The following is a 17,381-nucleotide window of genomic DNA, read 5'->3' as shown; positions in this document are numbered from 1 at the left end:
CGGTGCTGATAACACAAGGTTGTTTTCTGTGATTGCTGACACACAGAGAAGAGGTCGCTGCTGCTGCCTTACACTGCCCTGTCAGCAAGTAGACCTGGGCTGCAGGAGAAGTCGCGAGGGGACAGAGCTGAGACAGCTGACTCCAGCTGAGTAAGGGGATAGGCCATATTCACCATGCAAACTGGGAGACACGTTTAGAGTGATGGTGTTTATCTTCGCAAGTCACCATTACATGTTATGGGGCCCTGCTCTTCTGGAGGCAGCTGAACACCTGCCTGCCTATGGGAAGCAGTGAATTAATCCTGTGTTTCGCTCTGCTTGTGCACACAGCTTTTGCTTTACCTATTAAACTGTCTTTGTCCGAACCCATGAGTTTTCTCACTCTTCTGATTCTCTCTCCCCTCCCACTGGAGTGGAGTGAGTGGCTGTGTGGAGTAGGGCTCCTGGCTGGTATTGATCCACAACAGCCCTTTTCCTTCCAAAGTGCTGGAATGTAAAATGCAAGCTGTGGTCTCAAGCAACACAGTGATTTTACTATTTCTAATAATGGTAGATGAAGATAAGGAAAAAAACAGAAAACACAGCAGTGTTTTGTATGTAAACACTTGAAAGGGATTTATTTTAAAAAAAATCATTTTTACAGTTGAATCATACAGTATTCTTCTGTACGCCTTAAAATAAAAGCCTCCAGCTTTTAAAAATGCTGCCCAGTACAAAAGTGCTAATGTAAAACTGTAGTGTTTATGTATAGAAACCATCACTACACATCACTAAATATCACTCTAAATAGTCTCTTCACCAGTATCAAGGTGTAGAGAAGAGATGGAAGATAAGACTTCATAATATTTAAGGGCTTTCTTCTTCAGTTCAGTCTTCTTCAGTTCTCCTTACAGTTCAGTCTTCAGGAGCTTCAGCGCTTTCTGCATATTTGAATACACTAGAAATGAAATATTCATGCATGTTATTTTTGCTGCAACTTCCTCTGCCAGCAACCAAAAATGCTGCAGAGATAACGTCATTACTATTAAAGCTTTTAATCACATGCCTATTGCTATAGGGATTCAGATGCACTTACTCTTCCAAGCAACTTGTGAATGTCATGGTTTAATTTTGACTGGTGAAAACTTTCATTAATGCAAACGCATGGGCAGAGACTGGAGCTGTGCAGCAGGGAGGGAGGGCTGTAGCAAGCATCTTTCCCTGCTCCCAGAAGGTTTCCTGACCTGGCCTGTTAGAACTCGTGTGTGAGGGTTCTCACCGTTGCTTGCAGTGAGCACTGCTGAATTATGCAAGCTCCTACTGATGTACGCTTGCTTTTAAAACAGATGGATGCTTAAGGCTCCAGGGCTCTGCCATAATTTTCTTCATCTCACTGAGTTTAAGTCTAGCATCTTGTTTAATTTTAATCCTGGTTAAATGTCTTTCAGCAAGTACGGATTGTGAGAATCTGTAATGCCTGGTGTTATTCCTTATCACATGAAAAATGTGACTGCTTTCAGAATATTTTCAGAATGTGTCAGAACACTCTACTTACACAGTGAAATGTCAGAGGGCTCATATGCATAGAGACGGTTTGAGTATCTTCCAGTAATATCTGCTCTCACAGTCAGGGAAGGGTCTGGGGAAAAAAGGGTGAGAAAATTTGTAGAGGTTAATCTTCAAGCGGAAGGAAATAAAAAGAAATAAACCTTTCTGTACTCCTGCTTGCTTCCTAAGTGTTTCTGTGAGACATGTCTGCTTCTGCTGACTAAGAGATTGTTCTAGGGTTACTGACATTTCAGTTTTAAGTGTTGTGTTTGCGGGTTTATTAGGAACGGGATGAGCTACCCATTCCAGCGACTGTGGCATCTTGCCATTGAGAGGAATGCTGGACCTGTGAAGGTGGCTGGGATTGATTCAATATTTGATTCACAAAACCAACTAGAACCTTTGTATTTCTTGTGGAATAAATTCCTGTTAATCAGCCTGAGGATTTGAGAGGCATGGCAGCAGGGGCTCTGTTCTGAGATCATCTTTGATGCTTGAGGTACTCACCTATGAACAAAACCCGAGGGACATACTGGCCATCAGGTGCAAGATTCTTGTCTGTGGTTTCATACTTAAAGAAAACAGAGAAGGTTCCTAGTCAAGGAGGGCATGTTACATAAATAGTTTTTTCCTTCACTGTACTTTGGGTTATGAAATCCAGCTCAAATAATACTTCTTGCAGTTTAAGAAATTCACTGGGATGCAGTTTTTTAACAGCTGGAATTGCAAATTGGTAACAAACATTCATGTTATTATCGAACTTTACATTCCCTCACATTTTGAGTTTATGATAGCTACAAATGAAAAAGACCTACTATCAAATCTTTTATGCTTCAGCAGTGGCCATTTTCCTAGCCAACCCTAGCTATTAAGTTAGAAAAACCGTAACTAAAAGCAGAACTTTGTCTCTTTCATTTCATTAAGTGTAACTGGGGAACTTACCACAAGGTTCAGGAGAATGAACTTTTCAGCCAGTTTCTGTATATCTTTGTGTTCAGCAAAGACCTTCTTGAGGGCTAGAGTAGAAATAAATGGGAAAGAAAATTGAAAAGATGCCCCTGAAGTATATTGTCCTCCAAAAATAAATTGAAACAAGCTGATGAAACAAAATGAGAATTTCCAGTTTACAACTGCAGCAAACAAAGATTTTCAGTTCATTCCACTGGAACATGATCCACTCATTTATATTCTGCATTAAAGAGTAATTATAATAGTGCAAAATGTCCCATCTTCCTTCAGACAGTGCAGTTGGCTCAAATTTGTTTGCTTAGGTTTGAATTTGAGCATCTGACCCTTCAAACCTCCTGTTCTCCTATTGTGGTTTCTGGCCCCAGTTCTTAAGGCACTCGATAATACAGCATGTAGGGCTTCAGACTGAAATGTTTGGAAGGGTTTAAATGCTTGTACAAAGACCCTTCTGGAGTTACTGGAGCTATGGATGGATGCAAAGGTCTTGCCATGTGGATTGACTTGCAGGAAGGAGGGCCCTCAGATAAATTCAAAGACCCTGGGAAAAGAGCAGTCCCAGTTACCAGAAATCCTGCAAGATCTCAGTTTCAGCCTGGGTTGATTTAGTCCCTGGCTGGATTCAGTCTCAATCACTGATAATATTGAGAGCTGAATATGTCCTTTCCAACAAATTATTTCTCACTACTAGTCTTGCTGTTGGTTTTGCTGATCTGTCAGAGGTCAAACCCTACTGACATGTGCTCATTTCTCTATCTATTCTATATCATGCAATACTGAGTTACCATTTTTATTTTATTCCTACACATTGGAAAACACCTTCGTGGTACAGTAACTTGAAGAACACTCCCCATGCTCATGCAGGCTAGTACTTCACTAAGGTTTAATCAGAACAGTGGCTGATTTTAGATATTTGGGGGTTTTTTCCCCAGTGCAAAAGGATTACCTTGGCTGTGTGGGCAGTCTTCCAAGTGGTGGATAATCATCAGGGGTTTCTGGCTGGAAAAGAAGAGCCCTCGTTAGGACCGGGGGAGGCACGGGGGACTCAGGGTGGACACTGTGGGGCTCAGGGTGGGCGCTGTGGGGCGGGGCGGGTACCTGTGCTTTGCCCGGAAAAGCGCCTCCTCGTAGGTCTGCGTCCAGATGAGCTGGTCCCCCATCCTGCGGGAGGGACAGGGGACACACACACCCTCAGACAGCGCCCTACAGGCGGGGCCGGGGACCCCGGGTCTGAGCCCTGCCCCTGCCCACCTCTGCCAGGAGGGGCTTGGAACAAACCCGCTGCCAGAGGGCTTTAAATCAGGAATGAAGGAGGAGAGGGTGCTAGGAAATACTAGAAAAGGTTTTGCAGAATGAGTTGCAAGAAAATGAATTTTTTAAAACAGCATAGTAGCTGAAATATTCACAATATTGCACTTTAAAAAAAAAATTGGTGGGGAGGTGGTTCAGTTATTTGTTTTTTACCTCTGGAGAGTGTCTGAGGCAGTTTTGGCTTAACAGTAGTGTCCTTTGTATCCTTCTTGCCTGCATCCTTTGCCAGAGCACAGGAGATGACAATGAGCAGCAAGAACATGGACACGTAACTCTTCTCCATGGCTGCTCCTGGAACAGGTGAGAGAAACTCCCCGTCATTGTGGTGCTGCGGTGAGGCACGCAGCAGATAAGGGCAGGGTAGGTAAAGCAGCAGGTCAAGTCACAAATATGCGGCGGGGTGAGTCAGGGCTGAAAGGAACAGCTCCAGGCAGGGGCCTGGGCTTGGGGGCACGGGAGCGTGAGGTTTGCCTAGCGAACCGCCCTGAAGGACCCGGCTGCTTCCCACTCCCCTGTTTGTGCCGTTGTGCTGTGGCCCTTTTAGGATGTTCATGTTTGTTAGTTTCTCTCTCTTCTTTTTACATATATTGAATATGCTCAGTAAAATAACTTGAGTTACGGTAGTTCCAAAAGTCCTTGCAAGTCCTAATAAGTTCACTGTTCTACCTTGATCTCCCAGTGCTAGAGTAACTCAGCAGCAGGTGCTGAAAAATTAATTTGTCTCAGCTCTTCCCCCATTTTGCTGTGGGAGCAACCCAAATGAGAAGTTAGAATGTTAAGCTAGGCTTTACAGTGAACATTAGCATAGACACAGCTTAATGGTGTTGTTGAAGCTTCCAATCCTGTCTTTTCCCTTAAAAATATCATTTAATCATCAAACCCAGCAGAATCTATAATAAAAAGAGTGGAGAGGAGTTGCTGTGTGACAGAGCGAGAACTGAAATGGAGTTTGAGGGTGGAAGCAGCACAAAGCAGAGAGCTTTTCCTGAGCCAGACTAGGGCATGGAGACCAGACACATCTGATGGAAAGCTCCTCAGCATTTCAGCTGAGTTGTTTCTATGAAGGGGAAAAGCACTTCAGCAACATGACCCTATGTTTTCTCATTATGTTTCCTCCTAGAAACAATATAATGGGTACAAAAAGCAAATTTAAGATATTCTAAAATCAGTACAGAACATTGAAAAGATTCATAAAAGAACCAAAACCAGACCAAAACAAAAACAACCCAAGAAAAAAGGAAAAACAAGCCTACAAAAAACCCCCCACCACAGCAGTCTGGCTGATTTTAAAGGTCAGACAATGAAAACTAAACTCCAGGGAAACAGAAGTGTTTTTCCAGATAGGAACTGCAGGAGGAGACATTAGCTGAGTTTCCATGAGCAATACAGTGCTCTTTGCTACTGGTGTGTCCAGTAGAGCTCAAACATCCATAGAGTCCCTGTTTTAAGGGTATGAAATACAACTTTTGCAGCAGACTGCTTTTCTGCCCTAAGGAAAGTCTCCTTGGCAAAGAAGAAAATTGCATGAAGTTCAATTAAACTCTGTGGATTGTCAGGGTTGCTTCAAGAATTGTTTTGGCTAGAGTTGTATGGCAGAAGTAATGCTTCTTTAAAAAGAAAAAAAATAAAATAAAAAGGGATGGGACAACCAGGAAACTGAAGATCAGGCACATTTTAGGCTGTTGTGGAGGCAGCATGCAGAAAGCAAAGACAGAGGAACATTAAACCTGCTCCTTAAAAACTGCGCCTCTGGAAGACTATGTGCACTTTTGAAAAGCTTTCCAAAATAACCCCTCTTCTCCTGTTTTTTTAACCTGCAAAGCCAGTATTTCTCTAGATGTTTTCCTTCATAGCAAGCCGTGCTGGACTGTGCCTGCTTTGCTGCAGTCTTTTCTTTCCACTGATCAGATTCCCCATCCCCAGGTAGCTCTGGCTCACGGCTCCCCCTTCTGAAGCAGGGAGTGTGCAGTGCCTTACCTTGTTTACTCTCCCAGACGCCTGCCAGGATGTGAAGGTGTTCCTGGTTTCAGCGTGAATGCTGCTGCTCCTACTGCCTATTTATGCACCTTCACACCCCAACTCCACCCACAAGCTTTGAATTTGAATACTACTTTCGGAGAGCTAAACTTTCCAGTTTTTCCCCACCGAAACATTCAGAGTTAATTTTGTAATTAAATAACATTACCATTTCCTGTCAGACGCTGTATCTAAAGTTCAGAGACATTTCTGTAGGCTTTTGGGATATTTCTTGAAAGGTGATTTTAAAAGACTGGCAAGGATCCAAGTCCAGGTAAGCTTAAGTCAAGACTCCTGATTTGCCTGAAGAGTGATTTGTCTTTTTTTGATTGGTTGGAAAATCAGTATGGGTTGCTGTTCTTTTAATCCTTAGAAAAAGTTAAATTGATGACTCAGAACTGTGGATGTTAATTAAATCAATAACTATGCACATTATACAGCTATGTGTGCACAATTGCACATATAACAGCACATAGAATTGTAATCAAACCTAAAAAATTTTGTAAAGGTCTCCAGAAAAATGTGTTTGGAAGCTAAACCAAGAAACTGTGCTCATAAGCAGAGATCTAAGCCAACATTTTTAATTCAAATTCCACAATTAATTAGTTGTGGAGACATTTATTTTTACCTACAACATGAACACCAATCTTAGGTTTCAGATACACATTTAATACAGTGCAATGCTCAGGAAAATGAAACCTGGATGGTCATTCCCACTGCTGCACTGACCACACACGGTCCTTCCGCAGAGGTCAGTGCAAGCCTGTCCTCAGCAATATATGTTGAAACTACGACATGTTCTCCTTAGTGCATGCCTCATATATTTCAGTGAGATTAAAATCACATGTTCATGGGCAGTGAATACTTAACATTACTCAGCTGGGTAGATGAAATCCATCAGATATGGATTTTCCTGTTTGAAATTCACTGTGCTCTCTGATGGCTGCTAAAAGCACCCTTTTGTTACAAATATACTTGAGAGAATTAAGAGCTTTGGATCTTAGTGTGGATTTGCTTTGGTTTCTGTTTTTATTTTTTATCACGAATAGTAATTAGGAAAACAAAGTGCAGAAGCAAGATGGTGAACTCAAGCAAAAAATAATTATTGAGTTCTACCATGCTTTGTTTAGCTGCTTAATGTATTAGGAGGGTGAAACCAAAGCTCCCAGGCATATCAGTCATTTTAGCTGCCCTTTCTGTATGTTTCATGAAATAAGTGTGTTTTCCTGAGAGAATTTGCATATACATTTCTTCTTCTCCAGCACTTGTCCCTGAAGATTTACAGATGTAATGTTATCTTCTATATTGTCTATCCAAACCACATCCACTCAGGTTTTGTTCCGAAACATATACCAAAAGTTTCCAAGGTCCATATTTTGACCTGGGACCACTCACTTTGGACAATTTAGGTACATTCTTAATCCACTTTAGTCTAGATGCAGAAGTAAACCTTGGGTTACCCATTTTGGTCTCAGCTTACAATTCATAATTGTAATGTAACGCACTCTTCGCTGACTCTCTTCTCAGGTCACACCTAAGAGCATTTGGTAGTTTTAAAGCCTGTAAAAGAAGTTCTAGCTGCTCTCTGGTGATGTGAAGAGATAATGAGTAGGTGGGTTCTCGCTCACACACCGTATAAAAAAATTGGATTTTGTCTAAAAATGCATCCTCAAAGCTACGCCTCTACCTGCTCCTGGCTCCAGCCTTAGATATATCTCCATTTCATTTGCACCTTTGCTTTCTCCTGTTTTCAGGAGATGCATTTACCTTAGCCTGTTTCCACTTAGCCTAGTTCTGCTCTGACAGAATTGTTTCCTATAGGAAACTCAATAATTCAAGTACAACTACTCACAGGGGCTTTCCTGTCAGCTCAAACCCAGTGACCCCAATGCAGATAGTTTGACTTGTCTCTAAACCAGCCTTGTGCCTTGTTAATGAAGAGAAAGGCGAGCTCAGTCTTTCCCACAGCTCCTGCTCGAGACACTGAGACTGTACCCAGCCACTAAGTTTCTTCTGGCCTTTTATAATGGGTTACTTTCTCTGCCTCAGTGACTAAATCCTGCAGGAACTCCAGAGAGCTTTGAACAAAATAGGACTATTCCAGAACGTTTTCTTATTTTGCTATAAAGATCTGGTAGACCCTATTACTGTTAATATTTAACATCTTTACAAAACTAGTCATCAGATTTTTAAGATGATTTTGGTTCCCCTGCTCTGAGATGCCTTTGTTCATTGTATTATACAGAAATTTGCACAGCTTCAAATGGCTGATGTTACATCTGTTCTGAAGGCATTCTCTGAAGTGCTTTGTTTGTCCTTGTTTTTTGTAATACACAAGTTTCAGAATTCAGGCATTTCTCCTAATTTCATAATAAACACATGTTTCCAAGTCTTATGATCTACTGCTTAGAATAAATATTGGAAATTTACATGGGAGGAATGAGAAGTAATGAAAGAGATGTGTAGTCAGACCCACACTAGCAATGCTCTGAGTCAAAGCCAGAGACAGACAGATCTGGAAACCATCAATCTTCCAGTGCTCTTAAAGTAGTAGTATATTGTAAGACATTGTGGTTGAAAGCAGACAAAATTTATTTGAGCACTGGTCAAATTTCTGTTGTCAGTGCTTTAACCACATGCAGGTTTTTATCACCTGAAAGCTCTTTGGATGAAATTTGACTCAAATTTCTGGAAAGCCTTATACCCCAAAATTTAGGAACGGAGACACCCTTTGACAGCTATGAGAGATGCAGGTCCCATTTTGTTTCCTTCTTGCCCTGAAATAGTTCAAGTCCTTATCATGAGTATTAGAGGTAGGTGCTGTCCGGATTGGGAAATGCCGTGGTGATTGATGTCCCCGGTCACACAGGCCAAGACTGTTTATTTGTATAACAGTCACTTGTGCTGGAGCAGGCACTGGATCCCAGGCCTGCTCAGCTGTGATCTGTTAGGTAAGAAAGTGATTTTTCTCACACTGGCTCAGGAAATATTTGCTAACACTTGCAAATGGAAAGCACTACTAAAGGAGAAACTGGTATCTTATAAGTGGTCCAGACATTCTCCTGAGAGTTGGAAGGCCATGGTTCAACCATCCCTTGTCTACTTTGTTTTCATTATTACAAAGCCACATTTCAATACATGGGTGGAAAGACAAAAATTCAGCAGATTTCTTTGGCTGAATATTTAAAGCTGGTAACTGTAGCTCAGGTAAATTTTTGCTAGGAATCTGATGATTTGTCCTGAAGGATGATGGTTTTCCAAAATATCCCAACATTTTCCTCTTTTTAGCTGAATAAATTACTCAATTAACTTGCAATACCTACAGTTTACTGGTAATATTTTTCAAATCGGCTAGCAGAAGAGATTCTAAGGATTTAAAATATGATAATCTGATTCTTTAATTACTGCTTGCAAAACAAAAGAGCAATCCATGAGGATTTTGATATGTCTGGAGGCATTTTTTTCCACTTACACGTGGATGTTTATATTACAAATCACCACCATTTGATACGGGCTGTTGTGAAAAGCATGGAGCATCCCTTATATAGTTTTAGATAAAGATGTGGGTTTGTCATGTAGCGAGTTCTTACACCATACTCCGTTTTGAGTTGTGATGCACTGAGATGTCTGGAAGGCATTGCTGAATGACATGTTTTAAAATCACTAAGTCATTTGAAGACCCATATTAAATATATTTGCTCTTGTATTGTTTAATGCCCTTTTCACAACAATAAGGAAACTGTCATGGTCTATTACACCAAGGAGTTTCAAGGATTTCAGCATATGTGGAACTTAATTGCTCAGTTGTGTTTGGTAAGAGAAAGCCTGGTCCTGGTAGCATTTAGGTTTAACTTTGAAATATTTTTTTCAGTTCCACAGGCAGGCAGCAAATGAGTGAAGAGGGATTCTGTGATGAGAGAGATTGGGAAGCTGGGAGTGTTCCCCAACCTGTGAAGAAGACTATTTATCCGGTCTTCTTAACTGGGCGAGTCAGTTAGGATCAGCAATGCCTCATGTCTGAAATTCTTATACTGAAGTAAATGCATTTTAATAAATTTAATAAATTAAAATAACTAGCTGTGTCTAAGGCCAGAGAATTCGCTGTACTACAAAAATAAATGACTCCTTCCCTGTCTGAGCAACTGATACTCAATTTTCAGTATTGCTTGAAATCTGTAAGCCAGCACTTTCCTATGTTGTTATACCTCAATATATGAGAACAGTGGGGAAAATATTTACGTTTTGAATAGCTTCTTTTTGTACTTAGTATCACACAGGCAATTTTTAACTAGCCCCTTTCTGTTAATTAAGCTGCCTTCTGTTTCTGGCCTAGCTTGGTCCTTGAATGATAAACTCTATTACAGGCAAGTAGCTGAGCCCCAATGTTCATAATTCAACAAGTCTCCCAGAGCTGCCACCTTGCTGTGGTCTTTCTGTAGGCCTCCTTTGTGTTTTTTGTTCTTATTTTAAATTTATGTTTGTTTATCTGTAACCCAGACCCTCTCAGTTCTCCTCGTGCTTTGCCTCAAAGATCAGAAACCTCTGGCTTCTAGAGAGGATCAGTGACGTGATGTCCCAGATCTGACTCTAGAATTAATGGTCCTTAAGTAATAAGTGATGGGATTCTCTTTATTCTCTTAATTCTTGCTTACTTACCCGAAAGTTTGCAAAGATAAAGATAAAGGATTCCATCCTGTTCTTTTAAATTTTTTTTTTCAATGAGCAGTAAACACATCTCAGTGAAATTCCAGCTGAAACCACTGACACAACTGCTTTCTTAGCCCCACTGTGGCTTATGTGCTAATATATTTTTTTAAAAAACATTTCTTTTGCTTTGGGGCCAATATCCCAATCATCATGACCTCTGCAATGAAGTGTATGCATTCATTCTGCTGATTTTCTCTCTCTCCTAGTATTGTTGGTCTTTTTCTCCAAGCTGTGAAGACTCTGGTGGTGTTGATACTCTCTGGCCTGCATGATGTGCTCCACAGAACCCTCCATCTTCTCCCAAATTCTTGACATTGCCTTGGTTTCTGTATTCATCACAAAATGTGCAGCTTTAGTCAGCCACACAGACTGCACAGTTTTAGTGGACTCCAGTGCTGAGTCCTTTCTGCAGCAGGTCTCACAGCTGCCATGCCTTAGATGTTCCACCACATCCTCACTGTGTCCATGCCATGGTACCATTTTTCTCTCTCTGCTTCAGTCTGAACCGGGTAGGGATCTTTGCTTGGACAGTTCTAGTTGCCTTGTCAAGCTTAAATCTGGGATTTAGCGGCCTCATTTCTGAGCTGGATTTTCCAGATCCTGCATATTGTATTTTTATCTGTGTCTAAGCCACAAAGTTGTAAAACTCACTCTCCACCTTTAGACCAGGTATAAAAATCCTTGATGTTTTCACCGTCTTATTTTACCTTTTTTTTCCCCTTACTTTTTCTTTTTTTGTGGGGGGGGGGGAGTGTGGGGAATATTTTTTTCATCTTTATGAGGAGGATAGTGTACCACTGGCACAACTTACCCAGAGAGGTGGTGAAATAACTCTTCTGTCAGGTTTCAAGGAGTTATTCAACAAAATTTGATTATTAATGCCATTATTCAGTGGTCATGCAGGGGGACAGGGTTGGAAAGAGTACTTTTATCCAGCCTGACCTTTGACTGTTTGTAACATGAACTTTGAAATAACACAGCGCCCTGTTCAGCTGCTTCATGCTGAGAGGTGCTTCCTAATGCAGAATGTTGAACGCACTTCTGAAAGCTTCTCACTACAGTCCTTGTCTGCAAATATTGACCTAATTTAATTCCTTTTGTTATATAGTATGCTAATGACGTGTTGCAGACCACTGCATTACCAGCAGGACAAAGAAAGTGAGGGCACATTCACAGTTCTGGGTCCAGTTCCGAGCTCCCCCGTGCAGGAGATATGCACATACTGGAACAAGTCCAGCAAAAGGGTTCAAAGGTGGTGAAAAGATGGAACATCTGTCATTTGAGGAGGGGCTGAGAGAGCTAGGACTGTTCAGCTGCAGAAGAGATGGCTCAGGGGGATCTCATCAATGTGTATCAATACCTGATCATGGGGACCTCCTTGTCCAGAGGAAGGCCACAGAAATGATCAGAAGGCTGGATCACATCTTCAACAGACTGATTTGGGGTTTTAGCCTTGAGAAAGGGAGACCTTACAGCATCTTCCAATACCTAAAGGGAGCCTACAAAAAGGCTGGAGAGGGACTTTTTTCAAGAGGGTGTAGGAATAGGACAAGGGGTAATGGCCTTAAAATGAATGAGAGTAGGTTCAGATTAGATATTAAAAATAAATCCTTTACTGCGAGGGTGGTAAAGCTGTGGGACAAGTTGCCCAGAGAAGCTATAGATGCCTCATCCCTGGGAGTGTTCAAGGCCAGGTTGGATGGGGCTTTAAACAGCCTGGTCTAGTGGAAGGTGTCCCTGCCCACGTCAGGAGGGTTGGAACTAGAAGGTCTTCAAGATTCCTTCCAACCCAAACCATTCTATAATTCTTTGATTCTAAGTAAAGAAGAAAAAGCCAGACTCTTCTCTGACATTGAGTGACAGGATGAGAGTCAATGGAAATTCAGGAAATTACATGCAAATATAAAGTAGAATTTTTTTCCTTTTGTAATGTGAGGATGATTGAAGACTGGAACAGGCTGTCCAGAAAAGTTGTGGAGTCTCCATCCTTGGACATATTCGAAACTCAACTGGGTATAGCCCTGAGCAACCTGCTATAGGTGACCTTGCTTTCAGCAGGGGACTTGGACAAGACAATCTCCAGAGGTGCCTGCCAAATTCAACAATTCTGTTGTTTGGTGAATCTACACATGTAGTATATATGAAAGAAAGGTTAAATAGTACAAAGATGAACTTATAATTGGACCCACACATATCCTGCTCTCAGCTACACCTGATCTGTTGCCCAATATAAGGTAAATTAATGGAAAAATGCCATACTATGGTCACAGATTAGAATATTGTTGCTTCAACAGTAATGAATGGTTATTAACTTTTACCCGTGAAGTGCTCATGTTTCACAATGCTGTGGGTCATACACTGTACAAATACAGTTGTAATGTCCCTATCAGGATAGCTACCTGGCTGTTCAAGCCAATTAGAGTGACTTAAGGCAACGTGTACTTAAAGTTTTGTTTAAAAGTTACGGCCTGGAAATGGTAAGCTCCCGCAGGTGGTGACACTAAACAAGCAGTATCAGTCACAGGGAGCTGATAGAGGATGGGTGTTCCCATTCTCCTGCTGGCACAGTTCCAGCTGATGGCTTGATGATAACGTGGCTCTATCTTGGAATTCAAATGCAAAATGCTCATTTTAAATTGCTCTTTTTAAAATTCTTTTTGGAGGTGGCATAAACAGTGCTATCCCAAATCTTGTGAAATGCTTAGTTAATAGTGGTCAAAAGGCTGATAGCACAGGAACTGGGACAGAGCAGCCATCTCTCATTTGCCCTCCCTCTCCACAAGGTCATTCCAGCAGCTGACAATGACTGAAATAGAAGCGAGCTTAAGCAGTGTGGTCTTTTTGCATCCAGCTGTTCCCTGTATCTAGTTCTATCACTTGAAGATTCCCTAGGAGACAGGGAATTCCCATATAGTCAAGTCAAAGGTAGTCTGTATGCCAAAAAATTGTGTGGAAAAAGATGGAGATGGGAGTATGATCTGAAAGCAGACCACTTAAAAGTTGACCACTTCATAAGGAGCCATACATATGTAAAAATGCATATACTAGAGTTCCTGTGTCAGTTATTTGTCAGGAGTCATTTCTGCTTTTAACATGTCCTAATGAGAATAAAAAATAAGGTGTAATTTCTTGTTTTCTGTTGAAAGACAAACTGCTTTAGCTAGCTAGGTTTTCAGAGTTGAATGCGTTGAGTCATTACAAACACCAGCAGGCTGGGATTTCAGTTCCTGCACTCCTATTTCATATCATGCAGCTGCTGGAGCTGCAGAGCAAACAGGCAGCTGGTGGAGAGCTGCCTGCAACCAGCAGCCTCCTACATTTTGCAGGTGTTGCTGGGCAGAAGTAACTGGGGACCAGCTGGTAGCACCCACCTCCTTTCTGGCATGAGTGGAGGGGATATAAATCAGCAGCGCAGGAAGAATGGAGGAAATGCCTGTCTTTGCTTGACTATTGTGGAGCTCTGCTGTTTGCTGCTTCGGTGGGTTGGTTAGCAGTGCTGAATCCAAGCTGCTAATTCAGGACACAGTGCTGATCCCTCCAGTGAATCTAAGTTTTAAATGTCAAATATCTTATCAAAAAGTTTAAAAACAAACTGAAGGTAATGGATAGCAGTCATGTAGATGATGTCAGTTATTTGGAGAGAAGCAATTATTCAAGGCTATATTCATGTGGGTGACACATGCCAAAAGACCACAGGCATGGGAGCCAGTAAGTATTGCTATTATTTTCATTACATGTTTATATGGTAGGTGCTACTTTCACCTGAGTAAATAATAAACTGTCAACAGCTTACAGGCTTCACTATCTATTCTAGCTCCCTGTACTTTCTAACTGAAAATCCTAAAAAGCTAAAACTTATTTGCAGTTTTGGATGAGATTTGTGTGGACACTTGGATATTGCAAATGTCACGTTGTGTTTGTGCAGAGCTGCCCTCTATGGTTAGGAGCTGAGACCTTTGGCATGATCTCCAATAAAATCTTCCTTTTTTCCTCCTCTTTTAGAAGAAAAGGTATCTCTCAGACAGTGGGTCCAACTAAGGATAGTTTTGAGGGGTGTTCCTTATACTTGTATTTCTTCTTTCTATTGACCAATAAGATTGTCACACCTGTACTTCCTTGCCAACTTCCTGGTTGATGTGTGCAAGAGATCAGCATCTAGCTTGCTTGAATTTGTTTCTCATGTAGTTGCTATGCAGAACCGGTCCTACGTTTTTGTCTTAACTGTCCTGGCTCAGCCCAAAAAACAAATAACATTCTTATAGCTTGTTAATTAAAGTAGAGTCATCATAAAAGCCAAAGAATTACTGTAAGCAGTAGCAAGCTGCGTCTTGAACTTTGAGACCATCCTTTTGTTGATTGACACTGCTATGTCAATGAAACTTAAGCATGAACACATCATAAGATTTTTCCAATTGTCTCCTTGAGTCAGTCAGATTCGTTTTGAAATAAAAACACCCCATTTTTTCCTGTTAAATACAGAAAATGTAGGCATATAAAAGTCCTGATACGAGTAGCTCTACCTTTTAACTATTTCAGTTGCAGGCTGTAAGAGATTCTGGGAGATACCTTAACATTATGAGGCACTCCAGCAAAGTCAGTGGGGCCATTTGTCATTGCATGTGCATTTGTCCAGTAGAGCTTGGGTCTACATTACTCACAGGCTTTTTAGTTCCTTTGGATTTGGGAAATGAGGAAAAAGAGTTTAATTTAACAAATCTTTTTCAGATAATTGACACATGACTTGGCAAGACTAAAGATGCTTAAAAGGGCACATGGTGCGATTCTTCCTATTCTTCTCCTGTTCAGGGCCAGAAGTTGAACTTTGATGAACTTTGTGGGTCCCTTCCAACTCAGCATATTCTATGTTTCTATGGTGAGGTTAGAAGAATAAAGATGTTAATTTAAAAGAAGAGGTGTTAAATTCACAAAAGTCTGGGGAAAATGAAACTGGTGCTTTTTGTTTACAGGCAATTTAAATTGAAAAGAAAAATTGTTCCAGGGGTATTATTTTTACTGCACAATCATAGGGTTTTCTTCCTGTCACTAACATTGCTCACATAAAGAATGACTCCTTTTGCTCGGCAGCACCTGATTCTATTAGCAAAGACTCCTCCAGGAAAGTCTTAAGAGTTTTGCCTTCATGAGAGTGCACCATGTTGCCATGTTTCTTTCCTGTTGCTTGTTTGGTGAGCAAACAAACCTTCTGTGACTTCATTCAGTGATCTGGTTCGCACTAAGCAGAGAGACCTCAGCTTCCAAATTCTATATGCATCTGTCTTACTGCTATTTCTACAAATTTTAAAGTCAAGCTCTGCTCTTGGCCACTTGTCAAAAGGCCATTTTTTGGTTTTTGTAGAGGAATGCTAATGTACAAGTCAGGCCTCAAGTGAATCTCAGACTGAACACCCTTTGCTTTTTCTGCTTTTACTGCATCAGCTGGTATGATAAATTCAGCTCTCCTTGCAAACTGCTTTATATAGAAACCTTGCTTGATAAAATGCTTTGGTTCAAGTGGAAGGTACATTGTGGTGGAACTGAATTCTGTAAAGCCTTCTAACTAGTTCCAGAACAGTGCTACTCTCCAATTTGCTTGGTTTCACTGAAATCTGCCTTGTGTATGAGTCTCACCCAGGATGACTCGAAGACCTGGCGAGCAGGAATCTCTAATAGCAGTAGCCCTGGGCGTTGGTTCTCTGCTCTGTGGCACCATAGCAATTTGGGAGTGGCTTTGTTTAATTAATAATCAAAATATCCTACTTACTACCTTTAGTTTGACTAGGGAAGTGGAAAGAGGGGGAGAGAGAGCGAGAGAGAGCGAGCAAGCCTACCTGTAGCATGTAACAGTAAAGAGGTTTAAATATTATGGCAGATAAATGGCAAAGGCTTTATTCTATCCATGAAGGGAGATGCCCTTTTACTTTCTCTCTGTGTGTTCTATGCAAGATGGTATTGCATTCTGAATGTGTTGGAGAGGGCATCCTAAGGCAGGAACGCAGCTCTCAGTCAGCAAATCTGAGATGGATGAAAGTTAGTGCTGGGTTGACTCTTCTGGTTGAACAGTAGCTTGCAGCTAAGTTGTACCAAAAATATTGCTGCAATTCTTCTAACAGGAAATGAATTGGATTTAAAACTAAAAGCATATAAAAGCTCCACCCTAAAGTTTTGGGGGTTTTGTTATCCTATTCTATATTTTAAAGATTGTGTTATTGTCCAGTTCACACTAAGTCATAAACTTAGCAAAGATATTAATGAAAAACCCACCAGCATCTCTTTGCCCATTTGCTACAGGTGCCAGGGTTGATATTTTGGAAAAATTAATGCACATTTGGAGGCTGGAGTAATAACACTAGTTCTTTTTTCAGTGGAGCTATCCCTGCCTTTGGGCCTATTCGTAGGTTCTGCACCATGCAACTTCAAAATAACAGTGGAGTCAGATTCAGGCCACTTTTTTTTCATTCATTCATTTTATATTTTTTTTTCAGACTTCTGCAGAAGAATGAAAACTATGATTTAGGCAAGCTTTTTAGAAGGGGAGGCTGGGGATCCAGAGAGTTATTTGTTGTCAACCAAACATTTTAAACAAAAAAAGTAATTTTAAAAACACATGCTTGATCAAAGACTTGGATTTTTCTGTGTCAAATTGTCATTTTGCAAAAAAAAAAAAATCTGTTCGGATATGAAAAATAAGATTTTTTGCAAAATTTCTCATTGAAGTAAAAATTGGTTTAGAAAAAGTAATTTTTTTGGCTTCACTTCCCAAAATGAGACTGTCACAGAGGATTGCTTGTGCTGTTTCTGCTTGTGGAGATCCAGTAAGAACTGGCAGTGTGAAGAATTCTCCAAGTGAAAGCATG

General features: G+C 40.9%; 1 protein-coding gene across 1 annotated transcript; it reads right to left on the bottom strand.

Annotated features, from left to right (window-relative positions):
- Positions 1 to 589: 589 nt before the first annotated feature.
- Positions 590 to 5,855, bottom strand: AGR2 (anterior gradient 2, protein disulphide isomerase family member). The gene is made up of 8 exons (XM_039549077.1): positions 5,782 to 5,855; positions 3,958 to 4,095; positions 3,592 to 3,655; positions 3,440 to 3,492; positions 2,470 to 2,543; positions 2,035 to 2,098; positions 1,535 to 1,618; positions 590 to 937 (listed from the first exon to the last, which is right to left on the bottom strand). The coding sequence occupies exons 2-8, from the start codon at positions 4,085 to 4,087 to the stop codon at positions 888 to 890; spliced, it is 519 nt and encodes a 172-aa protein (XP_039405011.1). The 5' UTR covers positions 4,088 to 4,095; positions 5,782 to 5,855; the 3' UTR covers positions 590 to 887.
- Between the last annotated feature and the right edge of the window lie 11,526 nt (positions 5,856 to 17,381).

This window comes from Corvus cornix, chromosome 2 (genome assembly GCF_000738735.6).
Source record: "Corvus cornix cornix isolate S_Up_H32 chromosome 2, ASM73873v5, whole genome shotgun sequence".
NCBI lineage: Eukaryota > Metazoa > Chordata > Aves > Passeriformes > Corvidae > Corvus > Corvus cornix.
The sequence above is the reverse complement of the archived record's forward strand: the minus strand, read 5'-3'. Positions and strand labels throughout refer to the sequence as shown.